We start from the raw sequence: 26554 nt of genomic DNA, 5'->3' as shown, positions 1-26554 counted from the left end.
CAGCACCATGTACATCCTGCTGTTAAAATAAGTACCACCTTGTGTTGTAATTTTCTTTATTTGTCTAACTTAGGTATTTCCTCCTCTGTGCTGTAAGCTCCTTAAGGACAGGGCCTGTGTCTAACTGGGCCCATGGCCGGTATTCAATGAAAGTTTCTTGAAGGAAGGAAAGAGCAGGAACATTGTGATGCATGTTGACATGCCCATATTTACTTTGTGTTTTTCTTTCTCTTAAGATTCTACTTGGAGAAAAACAAAATGAAAAACCCATTTCCTGCCTTGTCTCCTGCTCTTCCTCAATTTTGTCTTCCAAATACCCTTCCCCTCTTTTTCTAACTCTTTCCAATAAAAGTCACTGAAAATTCCTGTGGTTGAGGGACAGTATACATAGAAGTAAAATCATATCGACTGGGATTTCAGGCAGAGTGCTTGCAGTTGGAAAGGTGCTCCAGTCCCTTAAAGATGCTCATGTACAAGATAAGGATTATTATCTCCTACTTTAATAGGTAAAATCTTAACCTTAGAGGCCTTAAGTTACTTCCCCAAGATCCCCTGAATTCTATCTCCAAATGCAATTTTCTTTCCACTAACTCGGACCTGCTGCTTTGTGTGACTCAAGCGTCTTCAGAGAATGAAGGGTAAAAGAGTACAGTGAAGCCTTGGGCCTGCCCCTGCCCTCTGCCCTCTGGGTTCTGGTTAAGTGGAGAACCACACTCGCCAGCCCATGGAAGAACGCTACAAGATGAGCACCTTTTGCCCAGGCAGGTGCAGTCCCAGTATCCCGGAGCAAGGCCCTCCCAGAGCCTGTGCTGGCCAGAGTGACAACTCAGCCCATCTGCCTGGTGACATGGGCCACAGAGAAGAGGCCTCTGCCCTTCATCTCGCCACGCCTCCACTCTGCATGGGTGCCTTTATTGCCTCTATCTCATTAGAGAGCTGAGAAGGCCTAAAGAGACCAATTACCAGGATAGTTAGGGTCTCAGAGAACTGTGACGAGTGTCAATTATCCACCGGAAACATCTGGCAGGAATGAAAGCCTCAAATAAGATGCATTTTATTCGTAGCCAAGTGACTCACCCAAGAACCACCCCCTTCCTTCGATTTTTCCCTCCCTCTAGCCACTTCCCTTCCAACTCCAAGTTAGAGAGAGAGAGAGAGAGAGAATGGGGTAAGCAAAGGGCAGCATGCAAGGCCAAGATCTAAGAAACTGTCACATTAGGGCATCTGTGTGCAAGGAAAGAGGCAGGCCTGGTACAGAGGAGCCCAGACATGGAGCTATTCTGGGCACTGACAGGTGCTCATTAGTGCTGCCAGTAAAGAGAAGTTAGATGTCTGCAAGTGGAAGCCACCCAGGGAGAGTGGGATGTCTTTGGAGACAGGTTAATAATCTAAATTGACATAGAGACAGCCCAAGGTCAGGGAAGGTACCCACTGGGCTGCTTCCTGGGGTTAGCTTAGAAGAGAAGGCATCTTGGAAGAAGGTCAAGAGTTTTGTATAGCCCATTCCCACCAAGGCAGAAGCTGCCTGGAAAATAAATATACCAACCTTTCCAAGTGGTCAGAGCTGTAGTTTTCACTTCTAAAAGAAATTAAAAACAAGCCACTGTTAAGGTAGAAAGCAGTCGGAGGCACTCGCTTTGCCCTCAGACAGTTTGGGGAACAGCCAGTGCTCCTGGCCCAGGGCCTTCTCCAGCCCTGGTACACTGGTCTCTTGCTGTCCTGACCACAGACCAGCCCTTGTACTTGCCCCTCTGTGGTTTGATGAGAAGTCAGTTGCCATAAGGTTGAGTTGGGGACCAGGGGAGGATAGGAATGACAGTCAGATCGGGTCTCTGACCCATCGAAAGCCACACATCCACCTTGTCTGAGCAGGGAACTCAGGAACGTCAAGCTTGAGGCCCCAAGCCAATAAATACTTCTTTGTAGAACTTTCTTTCTTTGGTCACCAGGCAATCCTCTAATTAGTTGAAGTCTAGAGGCCTTAAGTATAAAATTGGCTGATACAAATGGATTGCACAACAGCAATTTGACTGTAAGTACCCATGCTATGTTTGAGATGTAAAAGTTTGAGTGGTATTTATCTACACATTTTAGAAATACTGGGGAGCTAGCTTACTTGTACCAGAGGAGCCCAGATGCTTGATATTTGACTTCTCTTGATGTGTCAGACTAGCACGCTGGCCCCTAGGACTTTCTCTCTCTGGACAACCTGCAGCAATGAGCACCTTTTGCACTCACACATGCTGCTGCCCGCCTGTGGAGATGCTGGGGCGCCAGCTCCTCTCTGATGACCGGACCATGAAAGATCCCATTTCACAAACGTTGAGCTCTCAGAGCAATTCACAAAACCATGTCTGCTGATAGCAGATGTTCTGACTGGCCTGAAGTGGAATGATCCCTAATATTTTACTTCCCTCTTTAGCTGGGGGCTTCTGCGGTTGTTCACCCTGGATATAGAGAAGATGGAAAATCCTTGCACAATGCATATGTACATCAAATCAATAAGATGCACACTTGAAATATCTTATAATTTTATTTGTCTATTATACTTCAACAAAGCTGAGAAAAAAAGAAAATGACTTTAAAATTTTTTGCATTGAAGTGATACAATTCTCTGTGCAAAGGTCCTCGTGCAGAAGGAAAGAAAATCTAGATATAACTCAGCCTAAACTTAACTAAAACCATTGACCCAAATCAGTTGAATATGTACTTATGCATTCAAGCTCTCAATCTATTCTTTAAATGGAGCTGAGATAAAATATCCCTCTTGATCTCAGTGGACATTAGCAACCTTGAGAAGCCACTTTGAAAAAGATGCAAGAGGTGATCCATGCTCAAAGATCAAAGGGGTGATTCAGAGAAGATCTGATGTAAAGTCCAGGTGGTGGAGAAAAGCCAGGAGTGCTGGTGCCGTGTTGTCTGTGCGTTTAACAAGGACAGTCCCTTGGAGTAATTACTGGGCCCTCGAAACCGGTCCAGAAGCTAAGGAGGGGCTATTTTCATGAATTGTCTCATTAAGGTACCACTGACTTGAATCTTTCTGTACCAAGACGGAGGGTAAACGGAAGGAGGGAGGACAGTCTGAAGAGGGAGTTTTGGAGGAATAAAGCAGTCACAGGCCTTTCACCCCCAAACCACAGACAATACAAATGTAGGGTGCATTGAGGGGACAGTAGCCCATAGAGTGACAGAAATGCTGGCAGATGGACACAGAGAAGGGCTCTGTTTGGTAGTTTGGGTTGTTGGAACTATCAGAAAGAGAAATAGATTGAAAGCATACATTCCTGCAGTGCTCCAGATACCAGAAGTTATCTTCCATAAGGCAAAGATATGAAGAGAACTTCAGCTTAATTGTTCTCATCCAGCTACTTTTTCCCCTGACTCTCCAACACATGCCACTTGAAAGAAGATCAACGCTCTTTAGTATCCACATAGTTAAAGGACTATTGGACACACATCCTTGACCTTAGCTAGAACTTATCCTTGGCCTTTTCCAGGTAGCCATATTTCAATTCTTCTAGTTGACTATAATGTGCCCCTGCTCATATCTCATCACAGTGAGGTGGGGAATGTAGCCAAGATAGTCTTTATATTTACTCTAAGCCCCTCATGCTGCACTCAAGCACATTCCCTTTGGTTTGGTACTAAGAAGAGATGTAGAAATGCTAACACTGTCTTCTATATCCTGCTTGCTGTGCTATCGCTATTGGGTCCAGATTCCAGAAGTATGAGCCTTGCTTGAGCTTCCAAAGTGAGTACTGGCTACACGCTCAAGTCTTCGCGTTAATGCTTAGCTAGCAAGAAAACAAACAATCCCTGAAAATCTAAGCGTGTATTTTCCTCACCAAGAGCTTGCCTGAAATTTGAGATCTTTTTGCCAATGAGAATCCAGGTAGAGTGGGAAAAAAAAAATTCAAAATAAAGGAAGAATGAAATAAAACAAAAAAGAATCCTTTCCCCCAACCTTCCAAGCCAATATTTCTGGTCAACCCATACAGTGATCTTTTTGCCACCAAAGCCAACTGAATTCAACTACTGAGGTAAGCAGAGGGCTGCTTGCTGTCTGGTTCTAGTGGGCACAGGAGGCTGGCCTCATGTCAGGATGGATATATGAACCTTCTAGAAAGAGGGTGATGGAATTTTCTTTTTACATCTCCTCTTATTTAGACACACGTGGCATAGAAATGCTAACTGCTGGATAGCTGGGCCTAATTAACTGTCTTTAATCCTCTGCAGGGAAGAATGGATCATCTCTCCTACTGTAAGTTTTTCATTCTGAATCAGTTTACTTTAGTCCTCCCTTCTTTAATAAGTTGGTTTGATAGTCACTGTGAGGTTCACAGGCATTAATCAGCCAACCTTTCCCTGCCCACTGATACCATCAAATCTGACTTAATGCCTAGGAGATAAAAGACAAAGGACCAGTGGATGGGAAATGAACAGCCACTAAGCCGCTGAGTTTGCAGCATGGGGCCTGGCACACTTGCCTATGAGGGAGTTCAGTGGGGGATGCTGACATGTCCCTGAGTCCTTATTCATCATGGCAGGAGTCCTGCTCGACCAAATATTAATACACGGGTGACACGCAATCTGTTGTGTTTGCTAAGGGGAGCAGAAAAATATTTCAAGGTGGCAGAAAATGCTGAGAAGGAATGAAATTCTCTTATCAGAATCCTTCTATTCCATCCAGATATTGGGTAGCAAAATATCTTGGAACTACTCTTCAAGCCAAGTGTTCCCTGTCAGTGGAAAACCACACATTCATGCAAATTTTTCTTGGTATTTGTCACATAAGATGGACATAACTTGGGGGTATTCCCTGAGAAAATGGGTAGCTCTCTATTGTATGGGAGACTAGCCAAGGAGGAGGAAAATAAAAAACACAGATGAATGAGGGAAATGCCTCAGGTGCAAGGTCTGTTTCCTCTAAAATATTTCTTAGTTGTACAGAGTCCAAGAGCTATACTGAAGACCACACTAATCCAAATCCTAGATCATTCTACATGTCTACAATCTACAACTTCTGGCCTTGACCCAGTGCCCTGCGCTCAATAAGAAGGGTGAGGGGTTGAGAGCATCTCAAGAATCAGAGGAGAAAGTTGGCATAGAGATCCTTTCACCCTCGTTCATAGCTGAGAGCAGAGGAAGGGAGGCCAGCTTCATCTCAGCATGTGGAGCCTGCCCCTGGCCCCGTGCTCAGCAGTCAGGTAGTGATTTGTTTGTTTCTGGTCGGGACTGTTATTGTCAGCTTAGGAGTGGGACGATGCTCCCTCTATCAGTTGAGTACATCTTCAGTTAAATACTAACTCCTTAGCAACTGCTACCCATTTTAAAACCTCTTATTCCCTCTGAGAATGAAGAGCTAAGTGATCAGAATGAGCTTAGTCACTTCTGAAAGCACATCCTGCAGCATCGCCTGTCTTAGTTCCAGTCTCTCAAATTTCCCTTTTACCATTTATTTAGCTACATTTCTAAGGCTCTCTATTTTAGATCCATGAATACGCTTTGCAAGGGGTTCAGTAAACATAAGTTGAATCATAAGTTGAACCTGAAGGCTTCCATTGACTTCACTTTTTCTTTGTTTCATTTTCCTGTTTGTAGTTCATCACCATGGCACTCTACATCACCAAGGTGAATAATGCAGCCCTGAATCTTTTCACGATAAAAATATTTTTCTCATCTGTCAAACAGCTTTCCATATAATTCATTTCCTTCCATCTCCTCCCCTACTTTCTAAGTCTGCCATCCTCTGATGATTGTTTGCAAAGCCAGAGGTGAATGGATGAACAGGATGGGTGTGGGGAGAGGTGGGATGAGAAAGGTCAGGGGATTGGGGCAAAAGGTGGACAAAGCCATTCCCCCCATTGTCATCACAGCTGCCTTCTTGTTGGGCTATCCTATGGTCAGCACTGTCCTTAGGAGAGGAACAGCAGCACAGGCAGCATGCATCCAATTCTACCACTTAGCTGGGCCCATTTCTGCCCAAATGCTTAGTTATGGTCTTAGTGAATCATTCATGCTAGGCTGGTGGGCCTTGGGAAAATTTGAAGAGTTGTGCAAATAGAGGTGAGAGATGCAGAAGTCATTCATAGCGAAGGGCTCCGAAGTGGAAAAGGATGTAAAGGGCTGGGGAGAAAGGCTTGAGAAGTGACTTAGTGAACCCTCTGACATGACACTGAGGGAAGTCCTTGTCTCTCAGCTTGCATCTGGAAATGGGACTTCAGTGATTCAAAATGTACCAAGCAGTTTTCAAAGCCTTTTTAATATGCATTCTCAGTTGAATGTTGGAACAACTCTAAGGTAGATAAGGCAGATCAATTCCATTTTATAGAAAAGGAAATTGAGTCTAAATAAGGCTTAGTGACTTGTCCAAGAACACAGAACCACTAAATGTCAGGCTCTGCACTAGAACTCGGTTGCATCCCACTCCAGATCACTGCTTATTGACTACCACGCCTGTGGCACCATGCCTACCTTCCTCCCTTGGAGAACCTCAGTGTGAACCAGGTGGTGCATTTTTAGGGAATATTTGAGTCTTTCTGCACACAGTGTTTGCTTTTGCTGCTGAAGGCCATCAATAGGATTCTTGTTGTGAAAATTGTTTAGTGGGTTGGAGTTCTCTTCCTATTAGTTCAGACTCACTCTCTCAAACTTTTGCCTTCACACAGGTCTCTGTGCTTTGCAATAATTATGATGTTTCTTTTCCTTTCCCCCTCCCAGTCCTCTTGGGGAAGTGTGGGCAAGGGATGAGCGGAGAAAATGGAGCTATCCTTGGAGTTTCGCCAGCTCCCAGTAACCTCCTTAGCTTTCACTGCCATCCTCTAAGCAAGTTTATAGATAGAATTCTCCGGTAATGCATAGCAGCGGGGAAAGGGGGAGGGGAATGGGGTTCTGGGAGAAAGGGGAGGGGAGAGAAACCATAAAGCAATGGGGATACTGACCTTGCAACAAAGTTGAGCTTGTAGGCTCATTTAGTTCTAAATCGGGTGAGGGACATACAGGAGAGAAAAATGAAAACAAACACATATATTATATACAGTAGCTATATATTTGTCATATATAGTTTGTATACTGCCTTTCACAAACATTTTTGGAGGAATGGATAAATAAAGAAAGACACAAAAACCAAAGGTGGTAGGACAAGATGCAGCATGAGAAGCACCAAAGTGCTTTATGCGTCCATACTTGGATGCCACGGTTGGGAAGTGAGGGAGCTGGTCGCTTGCGTATTTTTTAGTGCAGATGAATTTACTCTTAGCTTGTACTGAGTTTGGGTACTGATTTGGTAACAAAGGACAAAAGTCCCTTTCCAGATGAGATTTTTGTCCCACATCCCCATCCCCATTGTTTCACTCTGGGAGACCAAGTTTAGGAATTTCTGATCCCATGGCACCATGGCAGGAACAAGGTTCCCCAGGAACCACGGTGACTCAGGATCATGGGAGCAGTACTCTCCGAGTCCCTTACAATCTCTGCAGTCTCAGGGATCAGGAGCTCAGAAACCTATTGGTTCACGACAGGAAGGCTCACCCCTGCCCCATTTGGCTTAAGTACCCTCACAGATAACGACCAGGATGGGAGCCTCCCAGCACCACCAGTCCTCACTTTTCAACGTTCAGATCATGTGCAGAGGGTGTGCAGCTTATGTGCAAGTTGATGGCAAGATGAAGATAATTTAGCTGGCTTTCTGTGATGCTATGAACTTCATCACACAGTTTGTATATTTGCATAAAGTAAATGCTCCTTTCCAAACTTGCATGTCTGCTTGATGGCTCTGAGCTGAGGGGTCTTCTGATAATGGGAAACGACACGAACAACTGCCTAATAAGTTTATATTTGTCAAACGGCCTTATCGACAGTGGGCCTCAATAGTGAGTTTAGGGGCTGCAATGTCTGGCCTAACCTCAGAGGGAGCCAAGGGGGTGCCAAGGGGGTGGAAAGGCCCACCGTGCGCATTAACAGGATTTCACTGTCCTGTCCACGGAACTCTGTCACCCATGAGGCATTTCCGGGATGGGGTCCTCAGAAACGGTCTCTCAACTGAGGCTAAAAACATTGGTTTCTGTTTGATTAAATTTGGAAAATGCTCCAAACTTTTCCTCCCTCTTAGAGATTTAGCATGTAAAGGGTCTGAGCCTTCCGCATTAAAGAACACCTCCATGCATACCCCATTCACCTTTCTTTGACTCCATCTTTCTAATTTGAATACATACAACCACTTTTGAATGTAATTTTTTAGAGAACCTTGAACTCCAGAAAGCTGGCAACTGCAGGCCCACCCCAAAAGATGCAGGGTGAATGCTGACAGACCAATGGGGGGTTGTTAACTGCCACACATATGTCTGCTGAAAAGAGCAGATTTATGACACAAGCTTCACCTTATTCCTTGTCACAAATGCCAGCTATTTCACTCTTAAAGTTTGCTTTTCCTCCCTATTCTCATCTTAAGATAGCTTAAGGGGAAGAGGCCAGGGAATTAGACAGTAGTGATAAAGCCAATTGCAAAACCATTTCATGCATCCAAATCAGAAGAGCAAGGAGGTCAAAGGTGGGGGAAAACTGTTTACAGGAATGAGGACTGCTGTGGGTGGAGGGGGGAACTGGGAGGGGTAGGAAGGAGAGCTAGGGAGAGCCTCAGATTTGCAAGGCACGGGAAGGGGGGTCCATTCCTTTCGAATTCTGGCCCTTTTGTGCATACAAACAGACACCTGCCAAAAAGCCAAAAAGGCCTGACAAATGTGAGGGGCAATTATGATCATCCCTGTGTGAAAGATGTCAGACAGATCAATCACTCTAATCACAGCTCTGCCCATTCTGAGCTACCAGCTCTGGGATCAAGGGCAGACTTCCCCTTCCCAGCCCTCTTGGATAAAGCTGGGCATTATGTGCTAGATAGAAGGGGGATAGAATGTGATTTGGAAACAGAGATGGGACAATGGAGCCCCACAGGTAGGTCATTCGGGGCAAGCTGGATCCACTGTGCCACAGAAAGGAAGTGGCAGGGCTGGGGGTGAGGGTGAGGTACTTGAAGCTATGGAGTTATCTGGGAGTTCTCAGAATAAAAGGATTCATATTCTTGCCAATTATCTGCTAACTTCCTCACGTTTCCGTCCCCACCAAGTTCAAGAGTGCTTGGTAACATGGAAGACTAGGAGAACAGATCTGAAAAATTCCAAGCTACCTGAACTTGTTGGGGTATGGAGGGCTTTGCCCCTAAAGAAAGCAGAAATTAACCCTGTAGCCCATAGGGAGAATGTGCACCCATCAAGGGATGGACACCATCACTGGATGCCTTCAGTCCTGCCCGATGACAGAGAAACGCATCCAGACTCCCTTCTGCGTGGTTGTTCTTCCTATGCAAGTTCCAGACATCCAGGGTCTACAAGGGAGCTCGTTTCTTTGTTTCCTTTACTTGATTCTGGCACCAATATAGATGCCAGATATGTAATGAAGACATAGCAATTTGCCTTGTACGCACTAGTCCTTCAATAAATAGGTGTTTAATGAATTAATGCATGAATGACTAGGTGACTCTGTCAGGATGGTGGCTTGGTTGAATAAATCCATCTCAATCCAGCCAGACAGCACCCTTTGATGCAAATGGAGAATGAGGGACATCCCCATTCTCTGTATTAATTCTCCCCATGAAGCTAATACTATTCAGGATCCCCAGGCCCAAGATTCCACTTTTATAAATATAATTTCGTTTCTTCTATGAACCACTGGCCAGAAAAAAGTTTCAGAAATGGTAACATTTTACACCAATCCAATGAACAAAGTATTTAAATAGTAAATGTTCCTCTCTGGGCCGTTTACTATTATACCCAAATATAATCCCCACAGTTAGTTTAGGAGATAGCACTGAAGAGAAGAGATTAAATGTCACTTTGGCATCCCAAAGCCCTTTTCTCCTGTCTCAGGATTTTTCCCGTTATAGAGTCAAACAGGAATGTTTCTTTTCCCACTGCCAGTATCTACATTCATACATGCTCTAGTTCTCTCTCTCCTCTTTCTCCCTCTTCTCATTCGCCCCTGCCTGACTAATTCCCAACGCTCTTCGACTTGCCCCTCTGGGCCTTCCTTCCCAATTCCTCTTCCTCCATATGAACCCTCCCCTCTTTCACTGCCCAGCTCAGCGCTCAGTCTTACCAAATAGTGTGATGCTGGCATTGGTGTGGCCCAACTTATTGGAGGCCACACAAGTGTAGTTCCCATAGTCATGTTCAGAGACATTGAAGAAGATGAGTTTTGAGAGGAAAGGTCTGTTTTCCACTTTGACCCCCTTCTTTCCTTCAACCAGTCTGAGACAAACAAGAGAGACAAAAAAAGAAAAAAAGGAGATGGTTATATTTTTCTCATAGGAAGAAGACAGATTCTAGAATTAATGATCTTCTCATTGCCCCTGCTCTGACATCATTATAATCACTATGTTTCCATTCAAGTATACAAGAAGTTCACACACAATGATACATATAATTGTATTTCTCTCTTTTTATGTATGTGCCTGGAGATACTTGTGGCACTACACAGATAATCATCTCCCTATACAGATATTTAAGTTCTCTGAAGGCAGGTGCCTTCAACAAACACGATGTACCAGTTGTGTAACATGCAGAACAATATTATCGATGCAGTAGGTACTCAAAAGTGTGGTCTTAATTGATGTTGCTGCTGGTGACAATGAAGATGATGATGGTGATGATGATGACAACCATGAAAATGAAAAGCTCAATCTTCAAAGAGAAGAAAAACCTGAGAGGTTTTAAGGAACAATATTTTTCAAGCACCTGAGTAATAAAATTTTCCCTTAAAACTTGATCCATTCTACAAATGATACCTAATTTTTGGCTGTGGATAGGATATAAAAATCAGGGATCACTTTAATATCAGGGACTCTGAAGGGCTTGGGAAAGGTGATCTGCCCAGAATATCATAGCAGCTCAGTCTGAGAAGGATGATAGAATCCCAAGCATATGACCCTGTAGAGCCAGGACAGTCTCCCTGAGCAAGCCACCATGGCAGTCCAGTGGGCCACAAGGGTACATAGTGGTGGTGGGGGCCACTAAAGAAATGCCACATATAGTTAGTGGGGAGGACGGATATGCTTTTTAGAACCATGGATACCATTCCTGGGCAGTTGCAGAAGGTAAGAAGAAAGCTACTTTAGGGCTTGGCAGGGCCATATCTTCCATCGTAAAAGGCTGATAGCAGCAATTCCTATTAAAATTGCATGTCTCTATGGAAATTATGAGACCAACTCTCTTCTTTTTAAAAACTCTGGAATGTCCTATTTCAGAGAATGGGCTTTAAGCCAAAATTTACTTTCCCTGCAATAATTTGTCTTCTTTGTCCAGAAGTTGAGTCCATGCTTCGGGAAAGATGAATGCTAGTGGGAAAAAATACTTCTCAGTGGAGGATCTCAGGGAACATTGTCACAAACCTAAGTTGCCTGTTCATGGCCTGGCTGGAGCAGGACGTATGGAGAGTAAACAATGTCAGGGTGGACGCACATTGGAACAGACTCAGGGGACATGAATTGGGACAAATGGTTGGTATCAGAGTCATCAAACCAAGAAAGGCTATTCAAGGCAGAAGCAGAAAGCGAAGCCCAGCAAGATAATGAGAAAATGCTTTGTAAAGTAGAAAACATTATTTAATATAATATATTTCTATGGCATTAGCTGTCGAGAACTCCATCCTGGCCCTGCATCACAGTATGTTTTTGGGATAGAGGGCAGCTGCTTTGTCATTATCTGAAGGTGTTGTCTCTGTAGCCACACAAAATGATTCTCTCTACCGCCAGAACTTACCAAGATCAGTGACCAGAAGAGAGAGCCAGGCTCTGGTTTGAGTTGTCACTCAACATCTGTCTCCAGGGAAGTTAGAAGGTTGTTTGGAGGGACTTGCCTTGGTTTTTGCTATTTAGATTTTCCTCTGGTAGCCTTTCTCTCTCTAAGCTAGGGGCAGTGAATCGGCCTTAGTCCATGGACTTCATTAAAATGTGAGCACTGTGGAATGGACTGAGGCACCTGGCTGTGCAGCCAGACGCCACCATTTCCAGCTTGTCATGTAGACACTCATCCTCTAGGGGGTGATGTCCCAAGAAGGCTGTACACCCATCCACCAGGAGGTTTCTGAGAGCTCCTCAAGCATATTGGTCCCATTTGCCATTTTGACGCCATTCCTGGGCTGGGAAGGAAGCCTTCACGTCAGAACCAAGCTGTGAAGGAGATTTCAGTTCTGCACTGGGCAGACACTTACTGAAAGCAGGTTCCTGCTTGACATCTCTGAAACACCATTAGCTGAAAGCAGCGTAGGGCAGCCGGCAGCATTGCAGCACTTTGCAGATTCTGACAACGCGCTTGCCTTTTTTCCATGTGGTGCCATATCCCCATCCCACACTGCCACTAGGCTTTAGTTTCTTAATGAACCAGTAGGCTTTTCATTGGATCATGCTCCCGTGGATGGGTGGCCCTTTTGCATACAGCCTTCCATTTCCTCTCCCTATGATTCATGACACACAGTGGCATGCAGTTGAGTGGTGCTACTATGCAGTCAAAGCATCTAGATCTACCTTAGACCTAAATTTTGAGAAAACTGACTGTCCCCATCACATAGACTCCTTTGATTTGCCTCAGAACTTTGCTTATCTCACTGGGAATATGAGCTGGGTTAGAGCTTCCCCCAGGCCAGATGCAATGTGACATCTGAGACCTGCCTGGAGGAGGTGCCTGCCGCCTTGGCGGCATGAGAAGGACTGGCAGCAACAAGGACTGAGAGGCAGAGATGTTCTTGTTGAGCTGGGTGCCAGGAGGACAGACAACTCCATTCAATGGAGAACACTGGAAATAAATAAATGAGCAGCAAGTGGAAAACTGACCAGAATCAATTAAAGGGGAGAGAAGGAGCTGTCAGGAGAAGAGCTCAGACAAAGGAGGCATCAAAGCTGCCTGAGCCAGGGCCTCTGAAACCCTCCCTGGCCATGCCGTCTGCCTTTCTCCTCCTGGGTGAATACTGGCAGAGGCTGTGGCCCCTCCTATGATGCAGCCGCCCTGCAGAGCGCAGCTCTCTCTCCCTTTTTCTCACCATTGGCCACTTTTGCCTATGACCTTCTCTACTTTCCTCCACATATTTTAAGATCTTGCTTTCCCCTACATTTTGCTTGTACTTTTCTCCCATAAATAATTAAAAAATAGGATACAGCTGATTAATTTTCATGACAACCTGGACAGTCAAAGGTTCAGGAACTGGCCCTGTAGCTCTGTAGTATTTTCGTTCTTGTTGATTTTTCTGATACTGGAACTTCAGGCCTCACTTTTCCTCCTGGTACCACGAGAACGGAGGGAGAGACCAGTGAAGCATGGTTTCTAAGAAAGGTAACCATGTTTATTTATTGGGGAAATACTACTCCCCTCTGCTTGATTCTGAATTCCTGGAAAAAGGGGGAAAGCCAGCTACTTCTTCTTATCTCTTATGAGTTTGCTTTTCCTTTTTCTGCCTCAGTTCTTTCAGCTATAAAACGGGCTGGATGAACACAATACACCGAAGAGGCTGCCAGAACTTGTACTTAAAGGAGAACAAGCACTGCTTCGTATTTGGAAGGATTGTGATAAGACACAACGAATCTTGTGACTAAGTGACTTGGTTCTAAACAAAATTCAGCGATTGATTCAGAGACTGGTGAGCTTTTGGTGACTGACCGACCTCAAAAGGAAAGAAACGTAAGGCACCTTAAAGATGTCCTAAGTCATGTGGCAAGAGCTGGGTGGCTCCTGGCCTGGACTTGCTCACACCGCTTCCCTTCTCACAATTCCCCCCTTTGCTGTCTTCCCTTCTCAGCTTCTCAGCCTCCGTAATGCCTTCCTCCTTATCCACCCCACATACACAGCAGGACTCTTTCGCCTCACCCGTCCTCGTTTTTATGAAAGTGTTCTGAACATGGACAGCTCTTGCACATTTATTTGTTGTTCATCCACCTTAAAATAGCTCTTTGATAACAGTAATTGTCATGTTGCCTGGCTGTACTGAGCTGCTGAACCCTGTGCTAACATGCCATTTGAGAACTCCTCGCAATGACAGTCTTCCGTGAATCACAACAAATACCCTGATGATGGCTGCAACATGGGAGGGAAGGGAATGGTCACCTCTCTTTTCTCCTACAGGGAAAGAACAACCTGGGCACGAAGGGCGGGCTAAATCGGGTCATGGGCTCTTTGGTACCCAACTACTGACAGAGTCTGCAACCGCGCTGGAGACCTCTGGCTACCGCTAGCTTGTAAGCCACTCCCAGCACCCGTGAGCATTCCTAATGCCTTCACGCAGGACTGAGGATGTGTTAAAAATAGCTTCAGGCAGAACATATTATTTTCTTGGCCTATAAAACATTAACAAGCCTTCCAATGTCCTGGTGGCCTTTCCTTTGAGATTTTACTTTCCTAAAAAAATGTTTTCTTTCAGGCTTCTTGGCAGGCAAGTGATAAGTCTGCATAGCCACATTAAAAGCATAGCTGAAATTCATTAATATTAAGAAAAGACTGGTTTGCGTATTGTTTCCGTTTTACAGGTAGGAGGAATTCCGAAGAGGATTTTACAGGGATTCACTGGCAACCATCTGGAATCAGCAACCTGCAAAGCTTCCCTCTTCCTGGGGAGCAGTGGGGGAGGGAGGGAGTCCTTACCTTTTGTCATCCTTGTACCAATGGAATTCTGCCGAGGGAACTGCTGAAGCTTCACACTGCAGTGTCCCCTTTTGTCCCACGGGAACGCCTGTACCCTTAGCTTCTGAAATGTATGGTGGATCTGCAGAGAGAAGATGTCCTGTGGCATTTTGAAATGCATTCTGAAATGAGGCAGGCTGCCTCAGTCACTGATTTTGTTTTCCACTCCCTGCTCCACATCTGCTTACTTGAGCTGATGAATTGCTATACAAATTGTGCCAGAGAATGAAACCACTCAGTATCGTTCTAAGGAAAAGCCAGGTCTCCCTGGCATGTATTGCTTCTCTTCTCCATACAGAGGTGGAATGACCAGGTATTCAGGCATATTTCCTGTCTAAACTTTTTAACTTTCAAAGGATAATGCCAATCCATCAACCCTACACTCCAGGGGTTGCCAGTCAGAACCTTTAATCAGCCTTACAGGATTTCTGCACACCAGGTTCTTGCCAGAGTATATAACCTCGAACTATTCAATTCCCATCAAAGGTTCAGTTGCAAGAAATAATATTCATGGAGAATTACCTGAACGATATACAGATCAGTCATTCTTCTAGGTATTCTAAAATGGATCCCTGAATCAAGCCAGACCAAATGAGACCTATACACTTGGTTGGCATTCATTCGAAGTCTTTACCTGACTACCGTTGACAATTCCAACAGTTTTCATTGAAGAGCATTATGAAAAACAGCCATAATAGACTTGCAATTCTATTTATGGTGGAAACATCATATTGATGTTGTTGACTATATCTCAAATAACTCTATTTGTGGAGATCCTAAAGAGAAATTTCTCTTGGGTCTTAGTACTAGGAAAAGCAGTGTTTCTCCCAAGAAACTAGTTTGCTTTTATCTATGGACACAAACTTTAAAGCAGATGATATGTTCCCTTTTTTCTTCAGCAACTCAAAGCCAAACTCTGGACCCACATCTAACCACCTTGTGGTATATATTTCATACACTGATTTATCCCTAGCTTTCACTTATTTTCCTAAATCTGTTTTCTCTTTGCTTACATTTCCGTATTTTTTAGGTTAGTCTTTATTAACTGTAAGTCATCTTAAGTCCCTTTTTATAAAATTTGTGGTAGGTACAAAAAATGGTAGCACTGTTATATCTATTTCCTTGCTTCTTAAAGAGCCCTGTACTAATTAGGTTCACATTGTAACATAAACCAAAATTTTAAAGGAAAGAATGAGTAACAAAATACACAATATTCTCCCTCTCCCTCCACCCACCCTAGTTTTGAAGGAGAAAGGCTTCTTGTCTGCTGGTTTAGTCCTTGGGTTCTACTCGGTTATAAGACTTCCTGGAGTGGGCACAGCAGAGAAAACTTTCAAAATGTCATAAAGAACTGAGTCAACGTACATAATAAGGACTCAAGAGGGGAAAGGGTGAGAGAGAGGGGTGGGAAAGCGGAGTAGAATCAACGTCCGAGACCATTTGGATGGTCAATAAAGAATGAGAGGTCTAGTGGCCTCCAAACCTTCTGGACTCTGTACCTCTATGAGCCAAAATTAGGTTTGAGATACACCCTCTAATATGTGCATGTTTATCTATTTATATGCAAATTATGAATGCACACCATGTACATAAACATATATAATTGTAAAAGAATGAGATAAAATAAATATACTATAAGTAGAAATTGTAATATTTCCTTCATACACAGAGTTTTTCTTCTCCCCATTATTGAGATGACTGTCTAGAGAGTGAGAAGCTTGGAGACATTATGAGTAAAGTGTGGGAAAAACTGGGATTCAAAGACACGTTTATATAAATCATGTACTGAATGCCATTTAATGATTTTCTAGGAACGTAAGTCAAGTTTGGGATTATATTAAATTACTTTGAGCTACAATTTTTTTTAACTACAGTTTGGAGTTGTTGCTCTTGAAAGCAGAGAATGGACAATGACCCTGCGTTATTTCCCATCCTGAGTCAGAAGTTGGTTCTGCCATCCAGCTCTTTCTTGTGGCCACGACAAGAGCCAGCCTCATACATATGCGGATTGGGGGTTCGTGGGACCACTTACAGTTTACGGTGACCTTCACTCTCCGTACCACTGGTGCGGCCACATCATTGGAGGCGCTGCACTCATAGTCCCCCGACTGCTCCCGCGTGATGCCCTGGATTTCCAAGTATTCATCTTCACTCACAAAGCCCACCGCTGCAGGAGAAGAGGTGGTGAAGTAGGAGAAAAGACACCAAAGGTATATACTTAGAAAATAAAGGATGGGACTGCTTGTGTCTGCAGAGAATTGTGCCGCTTCTAAGTTCAGATTCTTAGGAACTTAAGAATCTGACTCTCCCTCCCCCTGCTCTTCTGTGGCTTCTATCGCCGACTCTTCTTTAGCTCCCCAGCGGACCAGCTGAAATGATTGTGTTCCTACCTGGCCTAAGCACAGTGCCCAGAGAATTACTGGCACTCGACAAGTGATTAATAATCTTGACATTTACACTGTCCGAATCTTACCAAGCAGTCAGGCTCTGGGATCTGAGTTAGGCATCGTAGGAGAATATTAAGTCTTTCTGATCTCAACATATTGTTTAGCCTGAACCTTGAAGTTTAGAGTCGATGGCTGCATCCCAGACCACGAATCAATTAAAAATACCACACTAGTATTTACACACACACACAAGCCACAAAAGGCAGTGGAAACACCAATAAAATAAATTCAAGTTTCTGTTTTTAGATTTAGACACTCACTTAGAGGAGCAGAAATCAATTTTCTAACTTCAATCTGCTGGAGCACTTGGGTACAAGATCCTGAAGACAGATAACAACAGAGACTCTACACCCTAACCTCAAACACAGCAGAAAGTAAAGAGCAAGAAAACATGGCTGCAAATCTTGCTTTGTCGGTTCACCATCCTAAGACTCAGTTCTCTACTCAAAAATTATGAATCATAATAACAGCTTTCTACCTACTGGACTTCCTGCCTGAGGTCTGGCCATGAGCACTCAATTATGGCAAGACCATGACGTTAGAGCCTAGAAGGCAGATTTCACCGTTCGCTCTCCTCGTCACCCTGAGCTTCAGCCTCCTTGGGGGCAGACGAATGTAGACGGAGAGCGAAAGTAACTGCATACATCCCGGGGTTATCCTGCCTCCTCTGTGAAGTGAAGATAATTAGCCTGATGATATATTTTATTACATAAACTGGTATACTTTTAAGAATAAAGGGGTGCTATTAATAGTTACTATGGGACAATAAGCATAAGTTGACACTGTCCTTGGCAACTAAGAGACATTTTCTTAGACATAACATGCATACAATCCTCACAACTCAGAGGGCTGTTTGGAGTAACAGATGAAGAAATATATACGAAAGCACTTTGAAAACTCTTATGTGCTGCCCACCTGTTGCCTCACTTAGTAATCCTGTAATCTGTCTGTAGGCACAGACTCAGGTGGAATGAAGCTACAATAACATGAGTGGCCCCACATGAGTGGAAAGGGAAGAATGGCACATTTCTCTCCAGGTGATGAAACCCCTCCATGACGCCACATGTATCTGCTGATCCAAAGGGTGTAAATGACAACAGTAAGAAACTAACATAATACAAAGAATCATATATGTGGTATGTAAGTTATGGTTATGTTTGTACTGTAACATTGTTAAAGTAACCATTTTTGTCAAGATAACAGTAACAATGACAATGACAATAACAAAACAACTATCTTGTAAAGAAGGGCCACTACTTGCCCAACTCTGCCGCCATTCTTTGTTCATAAGTCTGTGCCACCATCTAGCAATATGCCCAGTCTGAGCATTCCCTTATGTATCTTCATGCCATATGGAACCTAGAATATTTGTGCAGAAATTCTCCTACCTCTATTACCTATGGAAGAGCAAAAGACAGCCTGTATCTATTACAACAAAAAGGCAAGAGTTATTCAATTCACAAGAAGAACCAAGAACATGCTACTAAGTAGAAAACGGGGCCCCAGATCCAGGATATGGAGAGGACAAGCAACGTTAACCCATACAAAGTCACACTCCCAATCCCTAAGAAACTTCTAATTGTCACAGTAGTCTTTACTATTGCTATTTTCTAAACATCTTTGGGGGAAAAAGTACTAACCTTGATTTGAGGAAGGGTGGAAGAAATGAGGAGAAAAGGTTTAAATGAAGAATTTGTGATTCCTTTTATGTTGCCGTTGTTTATTTGCCACCAACCTCAAGCCTACATTTGTCAGATCTGTCCCTGCTAGAATGCTATAATTACTGTGCAAAGCATCTCGGAGACCAGTGTCACACTTAATATTCCCATTAATTTTAAATGGTAGTCCTTGGTACATATGTGTGGCAATTGGTGTCATATTTTAATTAGGCTTGCCCTACACCATCTGAAATTAATAATAGCTCAAATTACTAGTGTAATTTATAAATTAACAGTGCCGTAGCATTAGGAAATAAATTAGCTCTGGACAGCTGTTTCTGGATTGAGTTCCAGTGTCGGAGCAGTGACTGGTAGGACCTCAGATCTCCTGGGAGGCTGTGTACTACACCATCAAAGCAGGGAAACAAAAAGACACAGAGTTCTCTGGCTCTCTTGCTCTTCTCTCCAACTAGAGACCATGCATCTGTTTTAATTCTACCATCCAAATATGTTCTTGTGTGACCAGAGTAAGATTTCCAGGGACCAAGCTTGGATGAGCTTGTTGTATGGACATCTAAATGGAGAAGCAAGTTGGGGGGACTACAGCCATGGACTGAAATGCGAGTACACAAATATTAGGGTGATCACAAGCAAGAACTGATCAAGTTTTCTGTGGAGATGTGTTAGTAGATGTGTAATTTTATTTATTAATATCAGGCGATCTTACATAGGGAAGGAAGTTGGTGGTTTAAGACGTGGGGAAGGCATATGTCTCCACCAATCCAGACGGAGGGGAGGATTTACTCTTATGTCATCCTGCAAAAACCAATGAGGCTTTGTTTTACTATCATCTGCTCCCAAGACCAAATGTAGCTTATAGAAAAATCACAATGACTCCATTGCTCACCAATTACTATATGCACACCTTCTGATTAAATTGGGTAAGGCATAGGAAAAGCAATTTGTATCTAGTGAAATGCTGTATACATTTTGGCTGTCATTGTCATTATTTCCCCCTTTCTCCTCACATACTTTTTTCTCTACCAGAAGCATACAGGGGAAAACCAGTGAGAAAGACAATCAGTACACACATAAATTACATTTTGAACCACCACAAAAGAGATTCCTATAGGGGCTGCTTAAAATGAAGAAATAAACAAACAAGACCCACAAAACTGAAATCTGAATTTATAGATTTAATGATTCAAGGAAAGTCTTCCTTTAACAGCATTTGTACTCTGGCTGTGAAATGATCAATGCTTTATCACTCCTATGAAGAACTCGCAAAGAATATTGGAGGGGAAGAAAAACCAGATCAACAGAGCAGACTTTTTAAAGTGCTAAGGGAAACTCTTGATTAAGAGCTACCAGTGGGAAAGAGGCGAATCACTTGACAAAACCCTATGAAAAGAAAGTCTTCATGGTCAATAGCTTCTCATTTATAAATCTTTCTTTTCTAAAGAAAATGCATCCTCAGGTGGAAATGACACACTCATCTTCCTAAAATATCCGCATCATCATGCCACGCCTCTTTAGACCCTAAAAATGGCTCCCAAGTTTCTGTAACATCAAACACAAACTTCCTTGCTTATCAAAGCCCTTCATGAAGTGGCCCCAATCTACTCGTCCAAACTGACCTCACGTGAGTGCCGGGGGAAAGGCAACAGATCATCGCGGCAAAAAGCCAGAGTCTGGGATTGGACAAAGCCAGTCCTCTGCCCTCATGTTTCATGATTTGTTCAGTTACCTAACTCCTATGTGCCACCATGTCTTCATCTCTACAACTCACTTAGAATAATAGTACCTACCTCTAGGGTTACTTTGAGGATGGAACGCACATGGAATGCAACTGGAACAGTGAAAGGCACGTGTTAAGTTTTTGGGTTCTTTTGGTTTTTTGTGGGGGAGATGAGGAAGATTGGCCATAGGCCAACATCTGTGCCAATCCTCCTCTGTTTTGTATGAGGGATTCGGCCACAGCATGGCTGATGAGCAATGTGTAGGTCCATGCCTGGGATCTGAGCCCACATACTCCAGGCCACTGAAGTGGAGTGCACAAACTTAACCACTACACCACTGGGCCAGCCCCACACAAGTTAAGTTTTTACAGGTGTTAGCTATCATCTATTATCATTATCATCACCACACCACTACTGCATTTCTGAAGCCAGGCTGTGCTATTTTTCATCTTGGACAAACATGAGTATTTCTTTTTCACAGATTGCTTCTATCACTTAGAAAGCTATGCTTTTTCTGTCATCCTAAGAAAATACCACCTAGCATTCAAATTCCATTTCTTCCATAAAAACTCCCTGTTATGGGTTGAATTGTGTCCCTGCAAAAAGATATGTTGAGGCTCTAACCATCAGCACCCCCGAATATGACCTTACTTAGAAATAGGGTCTTTACAAAGGTAATCAAATTAAAATGAGGTATTAGGGTGGGCCCTAATTCAATGTGCCTGATGTCCTCATAAAAAGGGGAAATTTGGACACAGACTGACGTGCACTGAGGGGAGATGATGTGAAGATGCACAGAGGCCACGTGACTGCAGGGAAGCCTCCACAAGCCAAGGAAAGCCAAGGATTGCTGGCAGACACCAGAAGCTGGAAGAGGCAAAGGCAGATTCTCCTTTGTGGTTTCAGGGAGAACACGGCCCAGCTGACACCGTGAGTCTGGACTTCCAGCTTTCAGAACCATGAGACGAGGCCGTTCTGTTGTTTAAGCCATCCAGCTTTCGGCACTTGGTTATGGAAACCCTTGGAAACTAACACAGTCTGGTCTACCTCCTAACTTGCACTGTCTATGGCTGTCCTGAGGTCATCCAGTCTTTGAAATCATAAAATAATTGACGAGCTTAGAGGGACATTAGTGATCCTATAATTCTACAGTTGCCATGCTAGAACACAGTCTGCCTTCAGGGGAATTCCCTAGAATGGTGGTCTCCACATAGATTTCTAGATCCCACCCATACATACTGAATCAGAATCTCTTGGGATGAAGAGTTTTAATAATTTTGCTAGGAAATTCTCAGGTATAGCCAAGTTTGGAAATTAGTGATATTGTCCAATCCTCGTATTTTTCATGAAGGCAACTGCAGGTTAGAGGAATCCATGTCTGGTTAGTGACAGAGCACGCCAGTCTCTTGGTGCCCAGTCCACAGCTCCTGCAACTATAACAGCCTTTTCTAATGGTTGTTTTATGCTATACACATTGCTTTCATTTTCCGGTGCAACTGAAACGCTGACCGAGTCTTGGACATCTCTGGGTCTCAAGGCAACCAGGAAAGTACTTTATATAATTTGAAATTTGTCACCTTCTTATTAACATACTGATTGACTGATAGACTCAGAACTACAAGCTGAATTCAATTTAAAAAAAAGTCATGGACTTCATGTTACTCCTGTGGCTCTATTCCCAAGGCAGTGCCACTCTGGTAATCGCTCTTAGCATAATATTTGTATTTCCTGACTTTAAAAAATATCATTGCCATTAGTGTTCTAACAGAACAGATTTTCTGTAAATATGTTATTTTAAAAGGTTTATTGAGTGTTTAGTATAATTTATATTTAGTCTTGGGGCCAATTATTTCCTCTGGGGTATGCATCCTTAATTTAAAAATGTAGATCAATAAGGAAGTATAATTTATCTAACAGAATTTGTTTTACAGCCAACTTTTCAGGAACACAGCTATTTCATTAAGTGAAATCTGACAACCCAACAGTGAAATGAAGCAAGCTGGAAACGTGATCACACCTGCCCCCAAATCCCCAAAGAAGCTTCACACCATCCAAGGGTTGAGCTGAGCAGTCTTAAACCAACCGAAGGACAGAACTGCCCTGTGTAAGTAGTATCCCTTTGGAAAAGAAAATCCCAGTTTCTGAGTTCACAGATTGGGCATTAAAAACCTTTATAAGTGAAAATAATAATAGCCACAATTATCATTTTTATCACACCCAAGAATAAGCTTGTCAGGAGAACAGCTGTAGCTGTTGGAGAAGAGAAGACACAGCTGTCTCCTTGTTTAATATTTTTACGGCATATATACCAGCGGAGATAAAAAATCATTAGACCTCAGAAATTGAAAAAGAATATGGAACATAGACTCTCAGAATTTGAGAGTTGGACGGCATTATTTTTAAAATTTGGTTCAAATCCTGTGACTAGTCTCGTTCTAGACCAGGACTCACCACGGCTGTCTCCCTCTCAGTTAGCATGAGGATGTTCCTGTTAGACTCAGGCTGAGCTTCAGGGACAGCTGTTTACAGGACAGGGCAGCTAGTGTCCCTCCAGGTGCCTTTATTACAAGCTGACAAGCAGGTGAGGCTTTGTGTTTTTGATGGAGGAAGACATGGTTTTGTTCAGAGGCTGGGAGGTCCAATGGACAAGAACAGGGTGACAGAGGTGTGCTTGCTGTTCCTGAATACCAATCCCTAGGAGCCAGAGAGACTGGTTTTGAGGTCTGATGGAGAAGGTGGTTTGGGCCAGAAACTACAGAAGATATGTTCATGAAAGATGTTAGAGGCGGGCAGTGTGGATGTGACATCCAGTGTCAACACCTGCCAGTGGTCTGGGAAAGGCCGTCCTCATCCCCTGCCAGCTGAGAACTCTGTGCAGCCTGGATCTGTGAGCGCACAGCCCACAACCATTCAGAACAGACCTCATTCTCACTATGCCAGCAGAGGCAAAGCTGAGGGCCTTCATCGAGGGGGCAAGGGGCAGAACACGAGAAGACTTGCATTTGAGCACATCGTCGGGACTCCAACAACTAACTAGAGGCAACTCTGAGGGAGAGCTGAGGGTCTCCAGGCACCCCGATGGCTCCTAATAGCCACAATGACATGGCACTGATGCAATCCTTGGAGGCTACATCAGGCTGGGAACACGGGGGCTCTACCCAAAGGCCGGACAGCAGTATCTGCTGCAACAAGCTGAGACTAGCAAAGTTCATAAGCATTTCCAAACATGATATCTGTTTTGAATTATCTACATAGAATAGCTTCTGAGGATCTGCTATTAGACTGGAGCCAAAAGGCCAAAGAGTTGGTTGAGGCTCTCAGCACCACTTGCCCCTATTGCACTGGGACCTTGCTGAGTTCCAATGCCCTCACAGTGGGCCCTGCAGGAGGTACTAGCTGATAGTTCGCTTCTCCATACTTCAGATTCCTCTTCTGTAAAATGGGGGAAATAACACTATATTATAGGGCTATCGTGAGCATTAAATAAGCAAACGTGCGTAGAGTACTTAGAACATAGTGAGCTCGCGATCAACAGTAGCTGCCATAACCATTATTCTCACTGATGCCACAGCTCAGCGTGAGCGCATTTTAATACAGATGATCCTTGATACAAGAAAATCTCAATGCAAGAAATGAAAGAATAATCAAATTTCTGCTTTTCTAGTAAAAATTAATAATAAACTTTACAAAGGATTCACCACAGATCCTTTAACTAGAAAGTTCTACTCTCTTCACTTAAAATAGGATTTGATTTACAAGGGATAACATTTCTTAGTGTCATTTCTTCTAAGAAAGCAGATATAGCTGGATAGCTCATAGGAAACCTGCTGAGGGCTTGAGAAATGTGTCTAATTCCACAACAAAAAGAAAAGGATATAAATATATTTTATACATATATTTTTTGCCATGGCCTTTCCTTTGGATACAGATAGCGTGGCTGGCGGAAAGGTGGGTCTGATGATCTCTCCAAGAAGGGGCGAATTTACAAGATCTCTTTCAGAAAAAAATTCTGGAGGCCTAAACTTGCTTTGGGTTGTCGTAGCACTGAGGTACAGCCTCAGTCAATGAGAAAACGACGTTTGGTATCAAACATAGGTCCCATGTTTAGGGAATGGAACAGGTTGAATTGTTCTAAATAGCTGGCTTCCATTATATAAGAGGAATCCTCCTTAAACACACTAGAGTTGGTTGCTAGCAAGCCAAGAGTTAAAGTCATAGAGTGTACAATGTGTGCGATGTCCCATGTCATTACCTTCCTGCCAGCCTCAGACTGTATCTATTTCATATGGACTCTTCTTATACTGGGAAACTTGCCTCAGCGTTTCCCTCAGCTTTCTGTCAGATTCCTAAGACCTGTTTTTGGTATCCTCCAGCTCATCACAGCTTCTCTTGCATTATGTCCCACACATACAAGATACCATTCCCCAGACAATTTCAATGTTCTCTGTCCTCTTTGCTTAAGAAGGACATGCAAACTGATAGTTTAAAATTAATCTATTAAACTGATTCCATCATAAAGTGATAAATAGAGATCCAATAAAAATATTACATACTCATGCCAACTATAAATTACATGTCTATCTATCTATCTATAAAGATAACAGCAAAACACTTAGCATAGGTTCTGGCATATATTAAGAACTTGTTTGATAGTTGAAACTGAATATATGTATACGTCTGAATATGTAGGAATATGCATATATGAAGTGTAATATATTTACTTACAGATAGCTAAAAGGAAAAAAAGAATTCCCTTAATGTTTTGATTGGGAAATTTTCTGAGAATGATCATTAGCTTTATATTAAGGAGGAGCTGCAGCCCAGATGTAATTATATGAGAAGGAGCCCTTGTCCTCCACGGAGCCAGGCCCTGTGTGTCTCAGAGGCCTATCCTTCCCCTTGATGATGTGACACTAGTTTTCTCTGCAGGTTTGGCTTCAGCCCCCCAGCTAGGCCCTGGCAGCTGTGTGCTCTCTGCTGCGTGCCTTTCCGCGAGGGCTGTCAGCGTGGTTTGCATGCAGACCCTCCATTACAGGCGATGATGAAGTCAGAGAGCACACAGCTGGATGCTTCGAGTTTGCAGCTTGACGTCTGGAACCTGGGTACTTGCAGTAGTGCAGCTGATGGCTGCTAAAAAAAAATAAAAAAGAAATAAAGGAATCAGCTTTTGATTTGTAAACTCAGCCAATTTGATCTGAAAGACATTGATAGGGGATAAATATAGAACTCCGCGGTGTCATATTACCTCAGTATCTTGGCTGTTTGCTAAATCTCTAGAGATATAAGCCAGTACCGAGCGCTGAGATGTGAAGAATTCACTTGCTTTGAAATTCCTTGCCCAGATTAACTTAAGGGAATTATTTTTCCTTGAGAGGCTCCTAACAGGCTAAGGTTCCGCTGACTCTGCACCCCCTAGGGCCGGAAGTCCCCTTGCAGCGAGTCACCTTAATGATCTGGTTCTGGAAAAGCAGAGCAGTGTGTACAGTCAGTCTGTAATTGACCAGGAAGATGCCTTCTAGATTAAGAACAGGAGTTCTTCATCTGAGAATTGTGGAACTCAACCCCAGGGGTCTTTGAACCTCAGGAAATGACATTATGATCTGTGTGTGTGGTTTTCCTCTGAGATTCTATACATTTCTGTAAAAAGGTCTGAAAGGAGGTTAGGTTCCAAAAAGATTATAACCACCTTTCTATGTTCCTTTGGTTCATCCCCCAGTGATGGTACAGAATCAAATCTCTATCAACCCCCAGGCCCACAGAGAAAAAATAGAAAAACTGCTCAAAATATAACTGATGATGGGGAGAAGGACATGACTCCAGAAGTAACGCACAGCTTTGTGTATATTTCACTAAATATTTTGTGGAGGATGGGAAAGGAAGTAACTTATAAATAATCCTTTTTAGGAATACATAGATCTGAGGAGTTCTTTTTTCACTGAAAGAGGGGAGTTCAGAGTTCTTTTCCCACCAAGAGTTAGGATGAAAGGAATGAA

General features: G+C 43.3%; 1 protein-coding gene across 11 annotated transcripts in view; it reads right to left on the bottom strand.

Annotated features, from left to right (window-relative positions):
• NTM (neurotrimin) overlaps window positions 1-26554 on the bottom strand; it is a 908157-nt gene that overhangs the window by 4048 nt on the left and 877555 nt on the right. For 5 of the 11 annotated variants that reach the window (XM_070623480.1, XM_070623484.1, XM_070623485.1 and 2 more), the window contains 3 exons: window positions 16750-16884; window positions 14679-14799; window positions 10150-10301 (listed from right to left, as the gene is read on the bottom strand). In XM_070623480.1, the coding sequence (XP_070479581.1) occupies window positions 10150-10301; window positions 14679-14799; window positions 16750-16884 (408 nt within the window). Of the gene's footprint in view, window positions 1-1546; window positions 1580-6941; window positions 6978-10149; window positions 10302-14678; window positions 14800-16749; window positions 16885-26554 lie in introns of all 11 variants that reach the window. The other 6 variants (XM_070623476.1, XM_070623481.1, XM_070623479.1 and 3 more) reach the window with 3 other exon arrangements.

This window comes from Equus przewalskii, chromosome 6, assembly GCF_037783145.1.
Source record: "Equus przewalskii isolate Varuska chromosome 6, EquPr2, whole genome shotgun sequence".
In the NCBI taxonomy this organism is placed as follows: Eukaryota; Metazoa; Chordata; class Mammalia; order Perissodactyla; family Equidae; genus Equus; species Equus przewalskii.
The sequence above is the reverse complement of the archived record's forward strand: the minus strand, read 5'-3'. Positions and strand labels throughout refer to the sequence as shown.